The following is a 19,999-nucleotide window of genomic DNA, read 5'->3' as shown; positions in this document are numbered from 1 at the left end:
TTCTTGTTGCTGAGCTTACAGCACCTCTAGTAAAAGAAATATATAGTTCATAGATCATCAACCTCCATGTCCTTGCCCTTATCTGGAAAAGTTGGCATCATCATTCACTTTCCTTTAAAAATATATTCTACATGTGAAGAAAGTCTTTAAAAACATATATGTAAACTATATATGTATTTTATTTTTTTAATTATTATTATTTTAGGTTGCGTTATTTGAGATTTTCAGGACCTTAATTTTTTTTTTTCATTGCAATTGCATGATAATTATAAGCACTATATATGGCAGTAGTTATGGTACTGGCTTAAAGGGATAGTTCACCCAAAAATGAAAATTGCCCCATGGTTTACTCACACTCAAGACATCCTAGGTGTATATGACTTCCTTCTTTCAAACAAATACAATCAGAGTTATATTAAAAAATGTCCTGACTCTTGCAAGCTTTATAATGGCAGTGAACGGGTGTTATTTTTCAATTGTCCAAAAGAAGTCCATTCAAGTGCATCCATCCATCATAAAAAGTGTCCCACACGGCTACAGGGGCTGTTGTAAGCTCTAGTGTGAATATGCTAGTCTCATGAGAACCAAGGTTTGTTTTCAGGAGCAAACAAAGCAAAATTTCCTTCGCTTAACAAAGTAAAACCAGTCTCCTCTTGGCTTATATCGAAATCCTCCAACATTTTTCTTTACAAATGCTTATTTTGTACTTCTAATTCATGACCAGTGTTTTGTTTTGCTACACCTGCGTTCTACTTCAACAGCCATTCACTGCCATTATAAAACTTGGAAGAGCCAGGACATTTTTTAATATAACTCTGACTGTATTCATCTGAAAGAAGAAAGTCATATACACCTAGGATGGCTTGAGGGTGAGTAAATCATGGGGTAATTTTCATCATTATCTCTTTAATATACATTTTATATATATATATATATATATATATAATATATTACTATATATATCTATATATATATATAATGTATATATATAAAATTTACTGACATATCACATGAATTTTTAAAGGGAAAATCTGCTTAATTTTAATCAAAGCAATGTTGTAATGCAAAATATCTGAACTGTCCTAAAACAGCTTCATTATCTTAATGATCTGAACATGTTTTAGTGAGATTTGAACCCACATGTATTTGTACAGTATGTTGTGTACATTTCTTCAAAGCTTTTTGTCTTCTAACTATCGTTTGTTTTTCTCTTCTTTGCCCATGACCTCTCACTCCCAATTTTTCTGTTCCTGGCCATTTGTTTATTTCTCCCTTTTCTGATTCTCTCTGTTAGAACTGCATATATCTTCTTCCCTCCAGCCCCTCCCGCCTCTCCTCTTTCCTAACTCCCTCTCTGGCTGGCATTTATTTCAAGGATCTGACTCGGAGGGACTGATATGGCAGCCGGAACCATGACTCGTCACAGTGGGTGGGCGGAGCCAGAGGGAAGTGGGGAGATGTTAGGGGAGTGAAGCAGTATAAAAGCCAGAGCTGTCAGTGACACGCTCAGAAACCACAGACAGAGAGAACTGAGATTCACTTCACTTATCTTCTGGAAGTTGTCTTCTCAAGCCATTTGTTAGCTTCACCTTCTGTCAAATATAGACAAGAAGGATACAAGCAAAGCTACTTTGAATCCTTCACCACAGGGAGACCTGGAGAATTGCAAGCCTCTCCAAACATCTCAGAAGCCGAACGCCCAACCCTTGCCATCCAGACACATGGCTGCACGTCCGATGGAGACGGTGGGTTTTGCTGTTCTACCCGCACACATCTTGGCATCCGCCATGGAGGAGTTTCCCCAGCAGCTACCCGTCCCCAAGTGTCTGGCTCGGGGCCGAAACCGTCCTCGGCGGCCCCGAGACACCCGCTTCAAGACCCAGCCGGTGACTTTTGCCGAGATCGCCGAAGTGGAGGAGGAAGGGGCTTCGCCACTGGAGGAAGAAAGGGCAAGACGGTCCTTCCTTCAGTCACTGGAGAGTCTCAGGAGAAGCACACAGACTTTGCACCAAGCGGGATCCACGCAGAGCTGCCGCGGGGCATCTGCACAGGCTAGTCTGGACTCCAGTGACTCAGACTCGACACAATAGGAGAGAGAGAGGAAGGTCTGAAGGATGACAGGACTGGAATTCAGTTTATTTCACACTTATCTTCCTGTTAAATTCCTCTTTCACAGCCGTTAACCTATAGTAGTTATGCATTTATGTGCAGATTCCAGTTGAGTAACACTGGCACAGTGATTGTTTAGCTCCTCTGCAAGAGCAAAGTTGTAGCATGTTTTTCAGAAACCACTTAAATTCTTACACAAATTCCTTTTTTATCATATGAGACTGGTGAGGTTTCCTCTGTAATGAACTTGACAAGAGACAGAGGACATACCATGTCTGATTCCGTTTTAATAGACTAATCCCTTGTGCCTGCTTAAGATTGCACAGTCCAAAGGGTTCTTCACTGCTGGGCAGGATGTAGACTGTCACATTTTGTTATAATTCATTGCTGTGCTGACAAACAAGCTAAAAGAGGTATAACTGATATGTATTTTTACAGAAAATAAGGTTTCAAACCCTGATGTCTAAGTCTGCCAGAATGGTGAACTTGCTTATGAACTTGATGAGGAGCAAATTATTGTACTTTTCAAATGTATCTTATATTTATTCACAGATTATTTTGCTATAACAGTGATTTTAGAGAATTGTTCTGTTGACACTGTGGACTTGTAAAGTCACTATCACTGTACGTAAGAGAAAAAAGCCTTTATACTTCGACTTGACTTGTTTATCTTAATTAATTTGTTTCATACTTTCGGTAGTTATATAAATAAACTTTGTAACATTGGATTCATCATCTCATTTTTCTTTTGATGAAATTGTGCTGAGCAAAATCAGCAAAATTACAGAGACTTTTATATAATGCTAAATAGTTAGAAAGTGTTTCATAAATTAACATAAAGTGATTGAAAAAATTGTTTAATCTGTGATTAAATAAAATAAAAAATTAATGCTAAATGAGCAAGAGAACATGACTGAAAATAAAACTCATTGTAACAGTTCTTATTTTAAATATGCATTTGTACATTTATTTAAATTTCATTATCTTTAATATATATATATATATATATATATATACATATATATATATATATACACATATATATATATACATATATATATACATAAATAAATTATTATCTATCTATCTATCTATCTATCTATATTATTTTAATAAAAAAATTATCAACCAACCAACCAACCAACCAACTATATATATACATACATATACATATTTATTTATTTATTTATTTATTTATTTATTTATTATTATTATTATTATATATATATATATTTTTTTTAGTGTGAAGAACCTTTTTCCACTATAAAGAACCTTTTTGGTACAATAGAAAGGTTTCATTGATGTTAAAGATTTTTTTTTTTTTTTTTATGAAACCATAGATGACAATGAAGAACCTTAATGGAAAAAAACTTTTAATGCTAAAACAAGAACATTTTAAAATGGAAATAAAGTGAGCATAAAATGGGTAAAAAGAAAAGAAATTGAAGTAAAGTCCAGTAATGAATCTTCATTGCATAATATAATGAACTATTACGGCTTCTCACAATAATAATCAAGCATAATCTCAGGTGTTTACACTGTGTCCACATCCACAGCACAAAAACACATTTCATTGGTCTCTATCTGGACTCCCTCAACATCTAATTTCTATCAGCCAGTGCAGATGCCATGTAAAAATAGCGTCTCTAACTTGCCTTCTGATCTAGTTACATTATTGGAAATCATGCCTCTCCATCCAGCTGGTGATACTGCAGTGTTGTGAAAGACTATGTGTGACACCAAAACGGTGTGACTGGGTTTATTTATGTGTTTTAGGGATTACCCTTCAACCCAGAATCAGACTACTTCATCATCTCTGTCCTTTCTGACTGAAGAGACAGTAATTCAACTGAATAGTATTAACATTAAATGTGAAGTCTGTAAATTAACCCAACAGATGTGCAAAAATAAATGTTTTCATACAGGTTTCTACAGAGCCCAAAGGGACCTTTGTGAAAATAAAAAATACACAGACTTTCACAGTAAAATAACGCCATACTACATATTCCATGCTTTTGTTTTCTTCGTTGTAAGTTGGCAGTGAGTGACGCAACCGGAAACTGCAACAATATATATTTTCTCGTGCGCACACGAAAGTCTGTGTATTTTTTATTTTTAAACAGACCTTCTAGTTTAGCTACATCCAGCATGTTTACACAATAAATCCAAAGTATTCTTTGATTTTTCTTATGCACACAGTCGAATGCATAGCCTTTTTGGAAAGTATAATCTATTATATAGCATGCATGAACACAAGTGCTCAACACGTGTGCTGAAAAGTTTCATTATAATCCAGTGTCTGTACTATTTCTCTCCGGAAGTTATGTGCACAAAAAAAAAAAAAAAAAAGTATACTTTAGTCTTAAAATTTTAGGTTACCCAAAATGAAAATTCTGTCATGAATTACTCACCCTCATGTTGTTCCAAACCCATAAGACCTTTCTGATGAAATCCGAGAGCTTTCTGATCCTGCGTAGACAGCAACGCAACTAACACATTCATGGCCCAGAAAGCTAGTAAGGACATCGAGAATGTGCTTCAAGAATACTTTCTGTATGTAAAAAAAACAAAAATAACGACTTTATTCAACAATTTCTTCTCTTCCTTGTCAGTCTTCAAAGCGTGTTCAATACAGTACCACGACGCATGTGTGTGCATTCTTCTGCTTGTAAACAAGGCACAGCGCATCCGGGTTCAAAGTCAGAACACCGACTCCTGCGTCACCAGCACCACGCGCAAGAGTCGTGGTACTGTCATGAACACGTGTCGAAGACTGGCAGGGATAAAAAGAAATTGTTGAATAAAGTTGTTATTTAGTATTCTCGTAGCTTCATAACATTGATGTCACATGTACTATTTTAACATGTCCTAACTACCTTTCTGGACCTTGAATGTGGTAGTTGCATTGCTGTCTAGGGTCAGAAAGCTCTCGGATTTAATCGAAAATATCTTAATTTGTGTTCCAAAGATGAATGAAGGACTTACGAGTTTGGAACGACATAAGGGTGAGTAATTAATGAGAGAATTTTCATTTTTTGGTGAACTATCCCTTTAAATACTGGCTTCAGCTTGGGCAGACACAACCATATCAAACTACTGGAGATGACAAGAAGAATATGTTTACGTTACATAAGAATATGTTACGCCTGAGTTCACGTACAATAACATATTTTGAAAGGCTATACTTTGGGCTAATTTTTTGGCATTGTTCACATGCTCAGAAAGATCAAACGTTTATTTAATACTTAAAATATTTCATTATTACATGTGGTGTCATATATACATGGACAGACTAATGAAGAATGTAGCTCGACTACATTCATATTGTAGCGCGATTATAATGGTACATATTAACGTGTTTAGTGTTGCAGTGTTGTTTGGTATTATCAAATGTTTTGATAGCACCACACCGTCGGATAAATCATCCTATGAATAGCTCACATCTTTGTCACTGACACTGCATAATAAAATGTATATGAGAACATAATTAAACATACAAAATCACCTTTAACTGTTTTTTCTTCAGAGGAAATATTCTTGTTCATATCTCCTTTCTGCAGCGAAGCACCTCAGTAACCTACTTTGCGTGGTGTGGTTACCACGGTGATAGTGAGGTCAAAGAAATATGATGTTTTGTAACTGTTGGGAAAACAAACTTAATGCTCATTTCCTCCAGACTGTCTTGTCTCCTCCTATCCATTCCCCCTCTCTCTTTCTTAATCAGTCGATTTAGGCCTTGCTTAGTGCATCAAATCGAAACACACCCTTTTATTGATATGCATAATTTCTAAAGCTTTATTTTCACACCCTTTTTAGAACTAACACTATTTTAGCACTTCATAAAAGTTCAAATATAAATATGTCGCTGCAGATTTATGTGAATGCAGGAGTGCTGCCCAATGCCTAATGCGCAGTGAACAAAAACAGCCTTCAATTAAAAACATCATGTTCCCAGCAGGCATTTGGACTGGCCCCACTGTTCTTGGTTATATAACAAATTGTTCTTATCGCTTATTCCTTGCAAAGAGAAGTTCTGACGAAAATTTTCCTGAAAAGGGAGTGCATCAAGAAATCATCAGGGTAACAGACTCTTTCCAAGTCTATTAAATTAACACAACTGAATAAATTTTATTTTTCAACACATCCTCTTTACATTTGCATCCTATTCTGTCAAGACTGTTTATTTCAATGTTGACATGGCAAAAATAATTCAAGTGAGTGGGCTTGAAATGTGCCTGAATCATTAGAGGAAAACAGTGACTCATGTTTACAGGCCAGTGTTTATTAAATATATTACTAGTGACAAGTTGTGCTGATAGGCAAGATGAAGAACTTGTCCCTTTTTTTGGAAACACATAAATCCATCTTCACGACATGGCACTTGACAGACTATCATAAGCTAGATTTTGTACAAATAAGGGGTGCTTTACATTCATTTTCCTGCTCATTCGCCTGACTTTTGCATCTCGTTCTGCTCACTAGAGTGTTGCCTCTTCCAGGCTGTCTGGGTTCTGTCTGCAAAAGCCTTCGTTTGCTGAATCCCTGACCTACATTCTCATACGCCGCGAAGCAGAACACTTTGGGCTTTGGGTCAGAACCAAAAGGCACATATCTGGAAGCGCTGTGTTGCCCTTGTTCTCCCAGTGTCTGTCAGTTTCTCTCATTGATCTGTCTTAAAATGATCAGGGATTCTGAATGAGCAGAGGGTAACCTATTTAGACACACTCTCATTTCCTCAAACCATCAGTGAGGGCGGTTGGCAATTAATGACATGCAAGAAATGATTAATATACGTGTCAGGGGAAACAAATAGATCAATACTTTGAGTGTAAATTTATGGTGTTGTACTTCATTTTTACCATATAAATAACCATCTGATTCCATTCTGCATAGATGCAAGGAGGTTTATGATGCTTTGGAGTTTCTGACATTTGTGAGACTATTGAAATTAATTTCAAATTGAAAATGTTTATCTAAAACCATCTTGTGTCTGTGATTATGACTGGGAGCTTATCTGGGCCTTTTTTTAATGCGCTGCTGACATTTCCATTTTGTGTATTGACACTGACATAACAGTTTGGGAGTTTTGTGCCAAAGCAAACAACTCAATTCTTCGATGGCTTGATAGGATGTAAAATCTTTCCTATTTTACCCTGCCCTTTCCCCTGAAAGTCATATTCTCTTTTGTGAACGATGAAAATTATACAATCTGGAGTCACTGACCTAATTATCTTTAATGTTTTATTATAAAACATTGATGTACTTAGCGTACTTATCCTAAAAAATGGTTCATAATAAGTTATATAAAAAGATAAAAAGGTGGTTTATGCTTTTATTTTTATTCAGATGGTTTTGTATCCATTTTTGGTTTTGTGGATAGAGAAATACTAAAAGAAACAGTGTTCGTTGGTTATATATTTAAACAGTGTGTCTGGGCTAAAGAGCTATTAGTCTGCAAAACTTGTTCTCTTTTGTGTTTTGTTCCTTAAAACAGACTCAGTGACTAATGCTGTCTGGGTAACAGACTAAATTGTCTTGATCGTCCAAAGATAAAGAAAATAAGAACTTCAATTTAACCCTTAAATGGTTTCTGTACCCTTGAGTATAAAGACATTTGAGAGGTTGGGGGCGAGACAGACCTCATTTCTAAGAACAATATATTAAAGGAGGCCCTTTCAAATGCTGTTTATGTGATATGGTATAAAAAAAATAAAAAAACTGGCATCAACTCACCATATTTATCTAAGAATATTATGATGAGCATTAAGCAGGCCACTGTCCTCGAGGTCAATATCTTTTATATTAATATCTTTTATTTCCATGTCAAGAAAAAAAAAACTGTAACATTGAAAATAAAGCAATACAGGAATCTGTAATATTGAATACTAAAACATGAAATTGCAGTATTTGAGTCTTAATTTTTAAAAGTATATTACTTTGATTGGTATACAGAAATATTGTCAAAGCATCAATTCAAAAGCTATAGCAAGAAAAAAACTAGTAATTATGATTAATAATAATAATAACACTGACAACACATTAATAAGCATATACAAAACGCATAAATAATAATAAATAATTTGGTTACAATTTTAGTCTCACAATAGTTTATAGCGCTGAACTAATTTTCTTTGGTTTTCTTGCTCAAAAAACACAAATGTTCAGTCATGTTGTTCATATAACTTTGACTTCTGTCCAGTAGATGCCAGTAACACATTAATATCGCACTGCATACTAGCCACAAGAAGAAGCTCTTTTATAGACGTGACTGTGGACCAATCACGGAGCGAGAAACGATTGACGTCTTTGTATTTTTTTATTGCTGAAGTTCTCTGGTCGAATCACACGACGAGGAATGAATGACGTTTTTAAAGGTCTTTCGCTTCAGCCAATGGCATTCGCGAATTCTGAAGCGCGAAGAGTTTAAGGCAGAGAAGAGAATCACGGTGGCTAACGGAAACTCTAAAGTGTAACAAAACAACATTTTAAAAATTCTATTTTTATAACTTTTTTGTGTTATTATTAACCGTATATTAATATGATTTAGTTTATTTCGAACTGTTTCGACGGGAATCATGACTTGTGCTGAGAAAAATAGCGTACGTGTCCGTTTTGCTGTTCTTGGTTAGCGTTCAGATGCGTTTATTGACGTTTAAAAATACGTGACGTCATGTTTCGTGTCAGTTTCTCTGTTTAAATTAGCTATAGACGTCTATACGTTTATCATTTGAACGTTGGAGGCGATAGTATTTTGCATGACAGCTCTTTAAGTCCAGTCATGGCTTCTCAGAATGTGTTTTTTGCAATCGATGTGGATTATCGACCAGAAGAGAGCAACAGCACAGCTAGCGCCTATCAGAATCACCTGAAACACTGGATACTAAGAGTCCTGCTCAGTTTGGGACACACATATGGGCTGGAAAAAGTGCGATGGGGTTATAAATTCTTTTATTCAAGGACTGTGAAAAGTGCAACACTTATAACCAGAGGATCTGATTTCAAGGAGCTCCAGGAGAAGGTGTTCAGTGACTTCGAAGAGGAGCTGATTGTAAAATTCAGTGTAGAAGGAAAGTCACCCAAAAGTTTGGGAAAGTCCAACAAACTGAAACCAAGCCCGGCTAGTTGTGTCCAGAATGCCTTGAAAGAGATCCTCCTAGACTTCCAGTGGGACAGACCTGATCTAACATCTCCCACCAAAGTGACACTGAGACCACGAAGGTCGAGTCGAAGTGGCAGAAATATCCCTCTGCAGGACTATGACATGCTAAGCATTGACAAAAATATCCTTTTTGTCGTGTCTGAATGTCCACGGTCCAAAAAAGAGTTGGAAGACTACTTGTCCATTCGTAGAGATGACAGTAGACATCATAGAGACATACATGAGCAGGTGCTGTCCAAAGGTCTCAGAGATATGCTTATGCAACGCAAAGTTGTGCTTCATTGGGCTGATTCTGGTATATTGAAGGTAAGAGGTTTCCCTTATAGTGTTCCTATAGAAAATTAAGGTTTATTTAAGTGTTTATGACTACTATATATACAGGTGCATCTCAATAAATTAGAATGTTGTGGAAAAGTTCATTTATTTCAGTAATTCAACTCAAATTTTGAAACTTGTGTATTAAATTCAGTGCACACAGACAGTAGTATAAGTCTTTGGTTCTTTTAATTGTGATGATTTTGGCTCACATACAAAAAACCCACCAATTCACTATCTCAACAAATTAGAATATGGTGACATGCCAATCAGAATGGTCTCTCAGTTTGGTTCACTAGGCTACATAATGATGGGGAAGACTGCTGACCTGACAGTTGTCCAGAAGACAATCATCAACACCCTTCACAAGGAAGGTAAGCCACAAGCATTCATTGTCCAAAGAAGCTGGCTGTTCACAGAGTGCTGTATCCAAGCATGTTAAGAGAAAGTTGAGTGGAAGGAAAAAGTGTGGAAGAAAAGATGCACAATCAACAGAGAGAACCACAGCCTTATGAGGATTGTCAAGCAAAATCGATTCAAGAATTTGAGTGAACTTCACAAGGAATGGACTGAGACTGGGGTCAAGGCATCAAGAGCCACCACACACAGACGTATCAAGGAATTTGGCTACAGTTGTCGTATTCCTCTTGTTAAGCCACTCCTGAACCACAGACAGCATCAGAGGCGTCTTACCTGGGCTAAGGAGAAGAAGAACTGGATTGTTGCCCAGTGGTCCAAAGTCCTCTTTTCAGATGAGAGCAAGTTTTGTATTTCATTTGGAAAACCAAGGTCCTAGAGTTTGGAGGAAGGGTGGAAAAGCTCATAACCGAAGTTGCTTGAAGTCCAGTGTTAAGTTTCCACAATATGTGATGATTTGGGTGCAATGTCATCTGCTGGTGTTGGTCCATTGTTTTTTTTTGAAACCAAAGTCACTGAACCCCGTTTACAAAGAAATTTTGGAGCACTTCATGCTTCCTTCTGCTGACCAGCTTTTTGAAGATGCTGATTTCATTTTCCAGCAGGATTTGGCACCTGCCCACACTGCCAAAAGCACCAAAAGTTGGTTAAATGACCGTGGTGTTGGTGTGCTTGACTGGCCAGCAAACTCACCAGACCTGACCCCATAGAGAATCTTTGGGTTATCGTCAAGAGGAAAATGAGAAACAAGAGACCAAAAAATGCAGATGAGCTAAAATCTACTGTCAAAGAAACCTGGGCTTCCATACCACCTCAGCAGAGCCACAAACTGATCACCTCCATGCCACGCCGAACTGAGGCAGTAATTAAAACAAAAGGAGCCCCTACCAAGTATTGAGTACATGTACAGTAAATGAACATACTTTCCAGAAGGCCAACAATTCACTAAAAATGTTTTTTTTTTTATTGGTCTTATGAAGTATTCTAATTTGTTGAGATAGTGAATTGGTGGGTTTTTGTTAAATGTGAGCCAAAAACAATACAATTAAAAGAACCAAAGACTTAAACTACTTCAGTCTGTGTGCACTGAATTTATTTAATACACGATTTTCACAATTTGACTTGAATTACTGAAATGAACTTTTCCATGACATTCTAATTTATTGAGATTCACCTGTATGTGTGTGTGTGTGTATATCATTTTTTTATTTTATTTAACAGGCTAATCATGTGGCGGAGGACTACACTGGCATAGAGTCATTGGCAGAGCTTCTCAGGCAGGTTGGTGGACAGGTGGTGCCCATGCTGTCTCCTCGTTTGCCATTGATGGACCAGCATTCTGATATTAGCCCTTTGCTGGGTTTGGGAATAGATACCTTTCCTATAGATTCAACTTATAGCTACCTTCAGTTGTCTGAAAGAATGCACCGACAAGTGTTTCCTCCTTTGGGTGGATCTCTATCCTGGATTGAAGGTATGTGTACACCAAGGCTGCATTTATTTGATAAAAAAAAAGTAATATTGTGAAATATTATTACAATTTTAAAAAGAGAGTTGTCAGCAGCATTTTTTTTTTACTATCAGTGCTGAAAACAGTTGAAGCATCCAGTTCAGCAGCTGAAAATGTTTTCTTATTTTTGTGGAAACTGATCAGTCTTTTCAGGATTATTTGATGGAAAGTTCAAAATAAAAGCATTTATTTGAAATAAAAGGCTTTTGTAATATTACAAATATCTTTAAAATCACTTTTGATCAATTTAATGCATCCTTGCTTAGTATTATTAGCAACTTTTGAATGGTAGTCTATCATGGTTTTCACAAAAATATTAAGCAGCACAAACGTATATACATATATTTCAGTCTTTCAACTTCTTTTATTTTAGCTAATTTTTCCTAAATGTGATTCCTAAATTTTTTTTTGTGGCAGATGGGAACAGGCAGTCCTGTAGTGTGACTCTGGAGCCGGTATCATGCAGGCAGAGGATTCTGCGAGCTCCTGTGGACGTGGTTCTCAGAGGTGTCCTGCAGGACCGGGACTCCATCTGCCTCTCACGTTCAGCCTCTGAGAGCTGGATCCTGCAGTGCACAGATGCTGAACTGGGTCAGGAGGCTTTTCAGCCCTTAAAGCAGTTGTCCACTGGAGGATGTGCCATGGTAAAATGACAGTCTGTTATGCTGTTTTATATAATATGATGGTTCCAGCTCTGAAATATGATTGGAGTCACACATGCAAAGCTGTTTTGTAAGGGCTAATATATACAGACACCTGTACAGTGCTGCCTCAATACAAATTCAAATTGAATTTAACTAAAAAAAAAAACAAGTAATCAGTAAGTAATAAAATAAGAACACATAAATAAATGACAAGGCACAAACAAAAACTATAACAAGATACAAATGAAATTAACACTTGTGTTTGCAAGTGTTCTGCAAGTGTTTGTGTTATGCAAATATAAAAGCAAGAAGAATTTATGTTTTTTTTTTTTTTAACTAGCAGATGTGAGTGAAGGAGGTGTGATTTGTTCAGCGGTGCTGTTGGTGCTCTCCTCCTGTACGGCTCAACTCACTGTCCTTCAGCCTCTGGTAACTCAGGAAGACCAGCTCCTGCCCACAGACCTTCTTTCCTTGGACACCACAGAAGACCTCTCCAGTGACCTACCTGATGTTGTCAGCAGTGTTCTCAATGTCATGTATGATATCATGGAGGATGAGGATCTTTCAGGTATTTGTTTTATCTGACATAATCAGGGGGTTTTGTGACTTGTGCATATAAACAGACAAACACAATCTTAAGGTTTTGATCCAAACTTTAAAAATTTTCTTACGCTTTCCAGATCAAGTAAAGTCGTCATTTGTTCCTGACTGGGTCAATCAAGATCTCAAGCAGGGGTCTTGTTCAAGGAGAAATGTGCTGGTGGAGGGATGGTTTCCTTTATCTGACCAATCAGGAATCAGCTGCCACTTAATGGAATCAATGAGGTTTGGAATCTTTCACTCATCTTTTATTTGACAAGATTAGGGCTGCATGATAATAGATAAATCATATCTTAATCAGGTTATATTAAATATATTATACGACTGCTCTGCTTTTAATTCAAGTAGACAACAGTTATATTTTGTAAGATCTTGTAAGGATTTTTAAAGGGTTCTTTCCAGAAAACATTTTACATTTTTTAAAATCCATCCATTTAAAGCATCTTGTGCAATTGTAATGTGTTGTAATTTTACATTTTATTTATATTTTTTGGTTTTATTTTGTTGCATTTGCAGCTCCTAAAAAAAACCTAGTATTAAATCAAAAATGATCCAGCCCTAAATTAAAACTAGTACTAACCCCCCAAAATTTTTTTAAAAATGGCACGTATTGTATTTAACATGGGCTATTTTTGTTCTAGTACTAAAAGATCGGTCTTGCATATACAGGCTCCTGCATGCAGCTCCAGAGGAAGAGGAGTGCTCAGATACTCAGCAGGAGATCACCAGCAGTCTCTCAGAGCTCTATCAGAGCAGCACAGCTGGATCCAGTGGCAACCTGAGGTCCAAAAAACGTGAGTACAAAATGGTACACAATGACGTGATGGATACATCATATAATTTACTAAATATTTGCAGTGTTTTTTTTTTTTTTCTCTCTCTTTTTCAGGAGGTACACAATGCACACCAGTAAGACAGAAGATGAAGACCATGAGTCGCTCTCTACAGATGCTGAATTTTGCTCGTTTGAACGTGAAATCTCAAAAGACTCAGGGTGATAGCAGCTCTGCTGGATCTGCCAAAGGAGCTGAAAAAGGGGGCAAGAGATGCTCTGGGGATCGGACCAAGCCTGGCCCGTTGCGTGAGTATAGTCATTTATTTGAAGAAAAAAACATAAGTTAGGCTATATTGTCAAAGGTTTAGGTCTCCATGAAGTAAAAACTGCATTGTAAATAAATTGTTGATGATATTAGAATCTATTCGAACAGATTTCAATAGTGAGGAAGAGCTGATCAACCACCTGGGACTCACTTATCAGAAAGCTTTGGAGAACAGATCTGTGTCTGTTCCCTCTCAAGTCCAGGATATGCTTTCAGTTGTTAAGGCATTCATCAAAACCAACACAGATGTGAGTCAGAGGAACACATACATCAAAATCACACAGCTGTTTCCTGGTTACAGTCAACTGCAAAACATGGTCTTCGTATCAAAAACTCTTGCACCCTTCTAAAAGATCCTAGTCTAATTAGTTCATTTTTGAGTCTGAAATGTTGTTAAACTACCAGTTTCTAAAATGTCAAAATAAATGTTACTATACAGTATATGCTTCTAAGAGATATGTGTTGTTGATATTGTGAATTGTGTCATACTAGTTTGGTGAAGACCAAAGTCATGTAATCCTTTAGGAAATATGCAACTGATGGTTTTTTTTTTTTATAATTTTTTTTTCTAAAACTGTATATTTAACCATTTCTCACCAGGTTTCGTTCTTGGGGTTGGTGAAGAAGCATCTATTGAAATCCTGTCAGTTTATTCGTCAGCTTTATGGAAATTCTTCAGACGAAGAAAGTAAAATCAGGGAGTAAGTATTCAGACCAAATTAAATCAATCTCCAGATGAAATAACAGTAATCGTGAAACATCTTTATAAAGGTAATGAAAATGTTTTGTACTAAGAAATCATTAATCTTTATACAGATGCCAGCTGCAAGCAGTTCTCAGACTTGAATTGTGCAGGCAACCAGAACAACAGGAAAACGAGGAGGTTGTGGAACAAAGAGTTGAGGATGTAAGGAGACAATCACCCTTTAAAAATCTCAGATGTCATAACCAATAATTTAACTTTGTATGCAGAAGTCTTCAATGGTTTGTTGTTGTTAAATATGATATTGATCCCTTTCATTTCGGTTTGGTGGCTGATATGCTCCGAATTATCTCCCGGAGTAAAGATGCTGTTTACTTATCCAAGTTCATGCAGGATGAAGTTCTGCCAGTGTAAGTTATAAGTAATACAGGAATATTCTTGAAAATGCAAATTGTATCCAAACACAATTCATGAGATGTGATCTCTGATGTGGTATCTCCCAGGTTCCTGAACAGCATTCCTAAAGTCTTGGCAGACATCTACCACAGTTTAGGAACTCAGTTGCCTGAGGCACTTGTTGCTGTCCTGCCCTCTGACTTCTTCAGTGATGACTCTATGGCTAAGGACAGTGTGTCTGTGAGTCCTTCACCTTACTCTGCCACACAGAGCAATGCATCCAGTGTCGGAGATCATCTGGAGGAACTCCGCAATCGCTCTGCTAAAAAGAGGAGGTGATTGTCATAGAAAAGAATGTGTAATTATATCAAGTGCTTTGTCTATACGTGGACAAAAACTTTTCTCTCTCTTTTTTTTTTTCTTTTTTTTTGCAGACAGAACATGCTCACACGCCACAAAAGCATGACGGAGGCTCCTCAGGCACTTCGACAGATAGAAATGCCAAGGAAGTCCACACGTTTGGTGAGATTTCTTTCCCTATTGTTTTTATTCTATTACTTTCTGTCTCGTCAGAAGAACCAAAGTTCCAACTTGACTATTTTGGAATACAGGCAAAGCCGAAACTCTGTATCCCGGTAGAAAAACCTGCTGTGGAAGAACCACCACCTCCAAAGCAAGCAGTTCAAGGTAATTGGCTCATTCCATTTTAATCTTTATTCTTTAAGCTATGGTTGAGCTGCTTACAAAGTTGTGATCTGTTGATGCCTTTTTTTTCATTCACAGAGGTAACAAAGGTAAGGAGAAATCTTTTCAACCAAGTGGCTGCATCACCCTCAAAGAAGTCCAAAATGCCACGGAGCCAATCTGTGTCGGCATTAGAGGGACTCAAGAAACGTAAGCGTTCACATATGGAAGATGAAGGTAATTTTTATTTTTTATAGTTAGACATTGTTTAATTGTTTAATTTAGTGTGTGAACTTGAATCTTAAAGCTTTTGAATTTCAGGACGACACTCTCTTTTGACAAAGAAAGTATCTGAGACACCACTGCGTAAACAGGTGTCCAATCGTTTACTTCACCGGCAAAGGACTGGCAGGTGAGTCCTATGTCATGATTTTTAAGTTGTTGCTATATTTGTTCAGTGATACTTGACAATTGTATGGGAAGCATCCGGTTTGAAATTTAATATTCTGTGATTCTATTCCTCTCTTTGTTACAGAAGATCTGGAGAATCTGATGTGTGCATTATTGAAGAGTCTCCTGTCAAACCAGCTGCTGGTTCGTGTCTAAAATTTTGCCACAATGTCGAACATACAAAGACCACTTACTAATAGAAAGGGCTTTAATAAAACATTTGTTCTCAGACTTGAGAAGGAGCCCAAGAATAAAAGGCCTTACCAGGAGACATTCCAGTGTGTTCTATTCAAGCCAACAGCCATGCTCGCGAAACCTGGACCGTGCCATCTCGTCCTCTCAACTCTGCCACTCTGAGGGTAAAGGTGAGCAGGAAATAGTGAAAGTATTTGTTACACAGTAAAAATAGAGACGTCATTAATCTTCTGCACATTAAAATGTTTCTTCTGAGGCAATGTATAGTTTTTGAACATACTGTGAAGGTATATGCTGTTGCATTCTCAAAGTAGCCTTGTCTTCAATTTGCAGAAGGATTCAATGTTAGTTCTGTTAGGTCACCAGTTCGGATTCTTTTCGGTGCTACCCAGTCCCCTGCTCGCCTAAGACGCATTACAGCATCCTCATCAGAAGATCAAGGCAGCAAAGAGTTGTCACTTTTTGAGGTAATATCCATTTCAGTTTACAGTTGATTAAAATAACATGGAATATCGAAAGAGTCCTGTCATCTCTTTTGCTTTAATATGATACATTTATTTTGAAGAGTCAAAATAAAACTCCACAGAAGTTAAGATCTGATACAATAGGATCTGCAGTTGGGTGCAGAACCCCTCAGTCCCCAAGAACTCCATGCCAGACAGTTGGAAAGAATGGGATGACCCTGCGAGGGAGCTCTTTTCAGTCACCGGCTGCAAAGAGCCTGGTGGTAGAGACACCCAAGAAAAGCCCACTGAAGGGGATACTTAAGACTCCAGTGAAAAGCCTCTTGGATTGTGTTTCTCCAAATGGCGCTTGGTTGAGGAGCCCAAACTGTAGAACGCCAAAGAAGAGCGTGACATGGTCTCCATCTCCACGGAAACGCCTGCCAGAAAACCAAATTGATGTACCAGAATCTCCGATGTTTACAAAAAGATACTCACCAAGGCTGATTACACATGGCAAGAATAGCAGCCCAGAGGAAAGAAATGTTTTCAAAACTCCCGACAAGGTGCCCCAAAGGAAATCCAAGGCATCTCCTGGAACAATGCCTAGGGCACTTGAAATGGGCGTCCCTGGAACTGTTGGTCCAGAAACATCTCAGTCCATTACGAGATCAGGAAAGATGAGGAGGACACTGAGCTTACCTTGCAAGATTACTGAAAAGTCTGGTGAGTTTGCTTCCGTTGACTCACAACAATCTGATTCCAGTCCATTTCCTCTCTGTGCTTCACCATTAAAGCCAAATATACAAATGCCCATAAAAAGTCCCAGCTCAACACACAGGATGTGCACTCGCTCTGGAAGAACACCTGTAAAAGAGTCCTTGTTGCCTTCAAACAAGTCTCAAGCCGTTACAGGTTGTAGCCCTTCACCTTCTAAAGTTCTGTCTGTGGTTGTATCAAAATTAAATGCATCACCGTACTCTGGTCGTCCTAGATCAGTTATCCACCATCAAAGCTGTTCACCCATTTGTAATGTGGGAGAATTTCCACAGGATAACAGAATGATTGGGCAAAACGAGATCAACCATGGAAAAGCAGAAGAGACGTCATCTTCTGGCTCCCAGCAGTTTGAATGCTCTGAATTCAGCATTACTACAGATGATGAAAGCATTGATATATCGGAGGCCTCAGTGGTGAAGACCCAGCTCACAGGGGACATTAAGGTGAACATCGCTTTCTCAAGGAAACCCTATAGATCCTCAGAGGTTTTTGAATTGAAGGAAAAACAAGTTTTCCCCGCCATTACCACGCCAAGTCGAAGCTATGGCTTCCGTCAAACTCCAGACCGGCGCCAAAGAGAAGCGGAAGCACGTCTTGGATGCTCCTCGGGAACACCGAAGATCTCCACCCCAAGAACACCGCAAAGTCCTGCATGTGGAAAGATGTCCACTCCTCAGCCACTTACTTATGAAGTGGAGATGGAAATGCAGGCGTCAGGCCTGCCTAAACTAAAGTTAAGACGGGCCGATTCTTTCAATGCATGTGATGCACCTAGTAGTGCAACCAAGGGCGTGGCCTCACATCTTGTGCACCGAAACATGTCAAATGTGAAGGCACCACAAGTCGACAGCCCACTTGCACAATGTTCTAGACATCCTGGCTGCATTTCTCCATCACTCTGCAGTCGAGGAACCCCTGCCAAAGGTACACCTGGGAAGGGTGTACAGACGTACATATGTCAGTCGATCACTCCCACACATTATCCAGCAAATAGCCAATCCCCATTGGCATCCCCACTGACTCCATCTCCTCAAAGCAGAGGATGGTCAACTCCAGAGAACCTCAATAGTTGGCCTCGTAAGAAAAGAGCTCGGATTGAGACTTGCGGGAGCAAAGAGCAGGTCATCAAAGGGGTTCCACTCCTAGAAAAGACTGCGGTGTTGGAGGACCCAGAACTCTCTGATGTTTTCCATATTCAAGGAGTGGAAGAACTCAAGGAGTCAGTGAGCACCCCAGTCAGTCAAAGAAAACTGGGTTTGAGATCAAGCCAGGTGATGGACCATCAGTGCTCACCGGAAGGCATGGATTGGACCGAGACCGTAGTTCAAGAGTGTGATGCTAGAGACCCTACGAAGTCTGAACAGTTTGCGTGGATGGGCAGAAAAGGTACAGCGAAGCTTGGGTCTAATTGATAGCTTGTCCCTTGAGTTTCTATAAAGTGTTCATAAACATTGTGGCTTGAATCTCTTTCAGTGGACACCCCTAAAGTAAAGAAACCTGTGTCTGCCAGTGGAATCTTCGCTCTCACTCAGTCACCTCTGTTATACAAGAAATCAGCTGTATCCAGTGAAGCAGCACAACGTAACGGTGAGGCAATGAAGGTGTATGTAGAGCTAAAGGTCAGAGTAGACGCATTACTTGATCTGACACTGATGAAAATGAGACTGAGGGGTTGCCTTAACTAGAAGTTTGTTGGAAAGACATTTTCAGCTTCATTTTTATTTGCAGATTGCAAAGACTTTCTTGATATCAGTACTCCTACTGCCTTTTTTTATAGTCCTCTGAATACAAGTAGCAAAATGACCAAAAAAGAAAACGTGACTGAGGAAAATATCAGATCAGGTTTTATTCATTTGAAGTATTTGTTAATTATAACATAAATTATACTTTCCAACAGGATCAAGGTCTGAGCTGGATATCTCTCCTCTTTGCCAGCCGAGAAGGCGAAGGACACGTAGTAGGACTTACAGCCGAAAGAAACTTCTAGACTAAGTTTGTCATTATAAAAAGTACTTCTGGTTGCCCTGTCTTGCACTGTTGCTTTTAGAAAAACAAAAGCTTTTTTATAACCATTTTATTGACTGTTTTAGCTAACTTTATTCTCATTTGCTTGTATAATAATGCATTACCAACTATTGTATTTTTTGTACTCTATGTATAATACCAATGTTATACATCATTCGTCATACGGCATCAGTTAGGTGCAGCATAAGTTTTAACTGGTCCAAACATTTGTTGTGAAAATAAGGTGGAAATATTTTTCTTTTGCCTTTTTCAGTCTAATGAAATCAAGCTTTAATTGCTCGTTTGTTATTTATTTATTTGTGCTTATTGTTCTGTTTTTTTTTATTGCAGCGTGTTTCTTAACCGTCCAGGAGCTCGCTTGCGATATCTTTGTCAATGTAAAATAAATGTAAATGTAAACAGATTATTTTAATAAAGACAGTTGTTCTTAAACCGCCGCATGTCATTTTAATCAATCCTGATGTTTTAG

At 38.1% G+C, this 19,999-nt stretch overlaps 2 protein-coding genes across 2 annotated transcripts; both read left to right on the top strand.

Moving 5' to 3' along the window:
• The first annotated feature begins 1,076 nt into the window (after positions 1-1,076).
• Positions 1,077-2,837, top strand: ca25h11orf96 (chromosome A25 C11orf96 homolog). Its single transcript, XM_042715471.1, has one exon. The coding sequence runs from the start codon at positions 1,722-1,724 to the stop codon at positions 2,088-2,090; it is 369 nt and encodes a 122-aa protein (XP_042571405.1). The 5' UTR covers positions 1,077-1,721; the 3' UTR covers positions 2,091-2,837.
• A 5,680-nt stretch (positions 2,838-8,517) lies between these two features.
• Positions 8,518-19,957, top strand: LOC109050686 (treslin-like). Its single transcript, XM_042715468.1, has 22 exons — positions 8,518-9,574; positions 11,222-11,474; positions 11,928-12,154; positions 12,491-12,722; positions 12,835-12,979; positions 13,424-13,548; positions 13,644-13,835; positions 13,963-14,102; positions 14,455-14,555; positions 14,671-14,761; positions 14,885-14,967; positions 15,061-15,288; positions 15,388-15,475; positions 15,565-15,640; positions 15,737-15,874; positions 15,959-16,049; positions 16,173-16,231; positions 16,318-16,452; positions 16,616-16,749; positions 16,848-18,891; positions 18,979-19,092; positions 19,403-19,957. The coding sequence occupies exons 1-22, from the start codon at positions 8,888-8,890 to the stop codon at positions 19,495-19,497; spliced, it is 5,478 nt and encodes a 1,825-aa protein (XP_042571402.1). The 5' UTR covers positions 8,518-8,887; the 3' UTR covers positions 19,498-19,957.
• Positions 19,958-19,999: the final 42 nt, after the last annotated feature.

The sequence above is a fragment of the Cyprinus carpio genome, chromosome A25 (assembly GCF_018340385.1).
Source record: "Cyprinus carpio isolate SPL01 chromosome A25, ASM1834038v1, whole genome shotgun sequence".
Lineage (NCBI taxonomy): Eukaryota > Metazoa > Chordata > Actinopteri > Cypriniformes > Cyprinidae > Cyprinus > Cyprinus carpio.
The sequence above is the reverse complement of the archived record's forward strand: the minus strand, read 5'-3'. Positions and strand labels throughout refer to the sequence as shown.

What these genes read in the sequence shown, in the direction of transcription:
- ca25h11orf96 (XM_042715471.1), top strand. Translation starts at nt 1,722, where the DNA reads ATGGCTGCACGTCCGATGGAGACGGTGGGTTTTGCTGTTCTACCCGCA.
- LOC109050686 (XM_042715468.1), top strand. Translation starts at nt 8,888, where the DNA reads ATGGCTTCTCAGAATGTGTTTTTTGCAATCGATGTGGATTATCGACCA. An exon ending in CGCTCTGCTAAAAAGAGGAG is followed by an intron (nt 15,289 to 15,387) that starts GTGATTGTCATA and finishes TTTTTTTTGCAG; the next exon opens with ACAGAACATGCTCACACGCC. An exon ending in CAAGGAAGTCCACACGTTTG is followed by an intron (nt 15,476 to 15,564) that starts GTGAGATTTCTT and finishes TTTGGAATACAG; the next exon opens with GCAAAGCCGAAACTCTGTAT.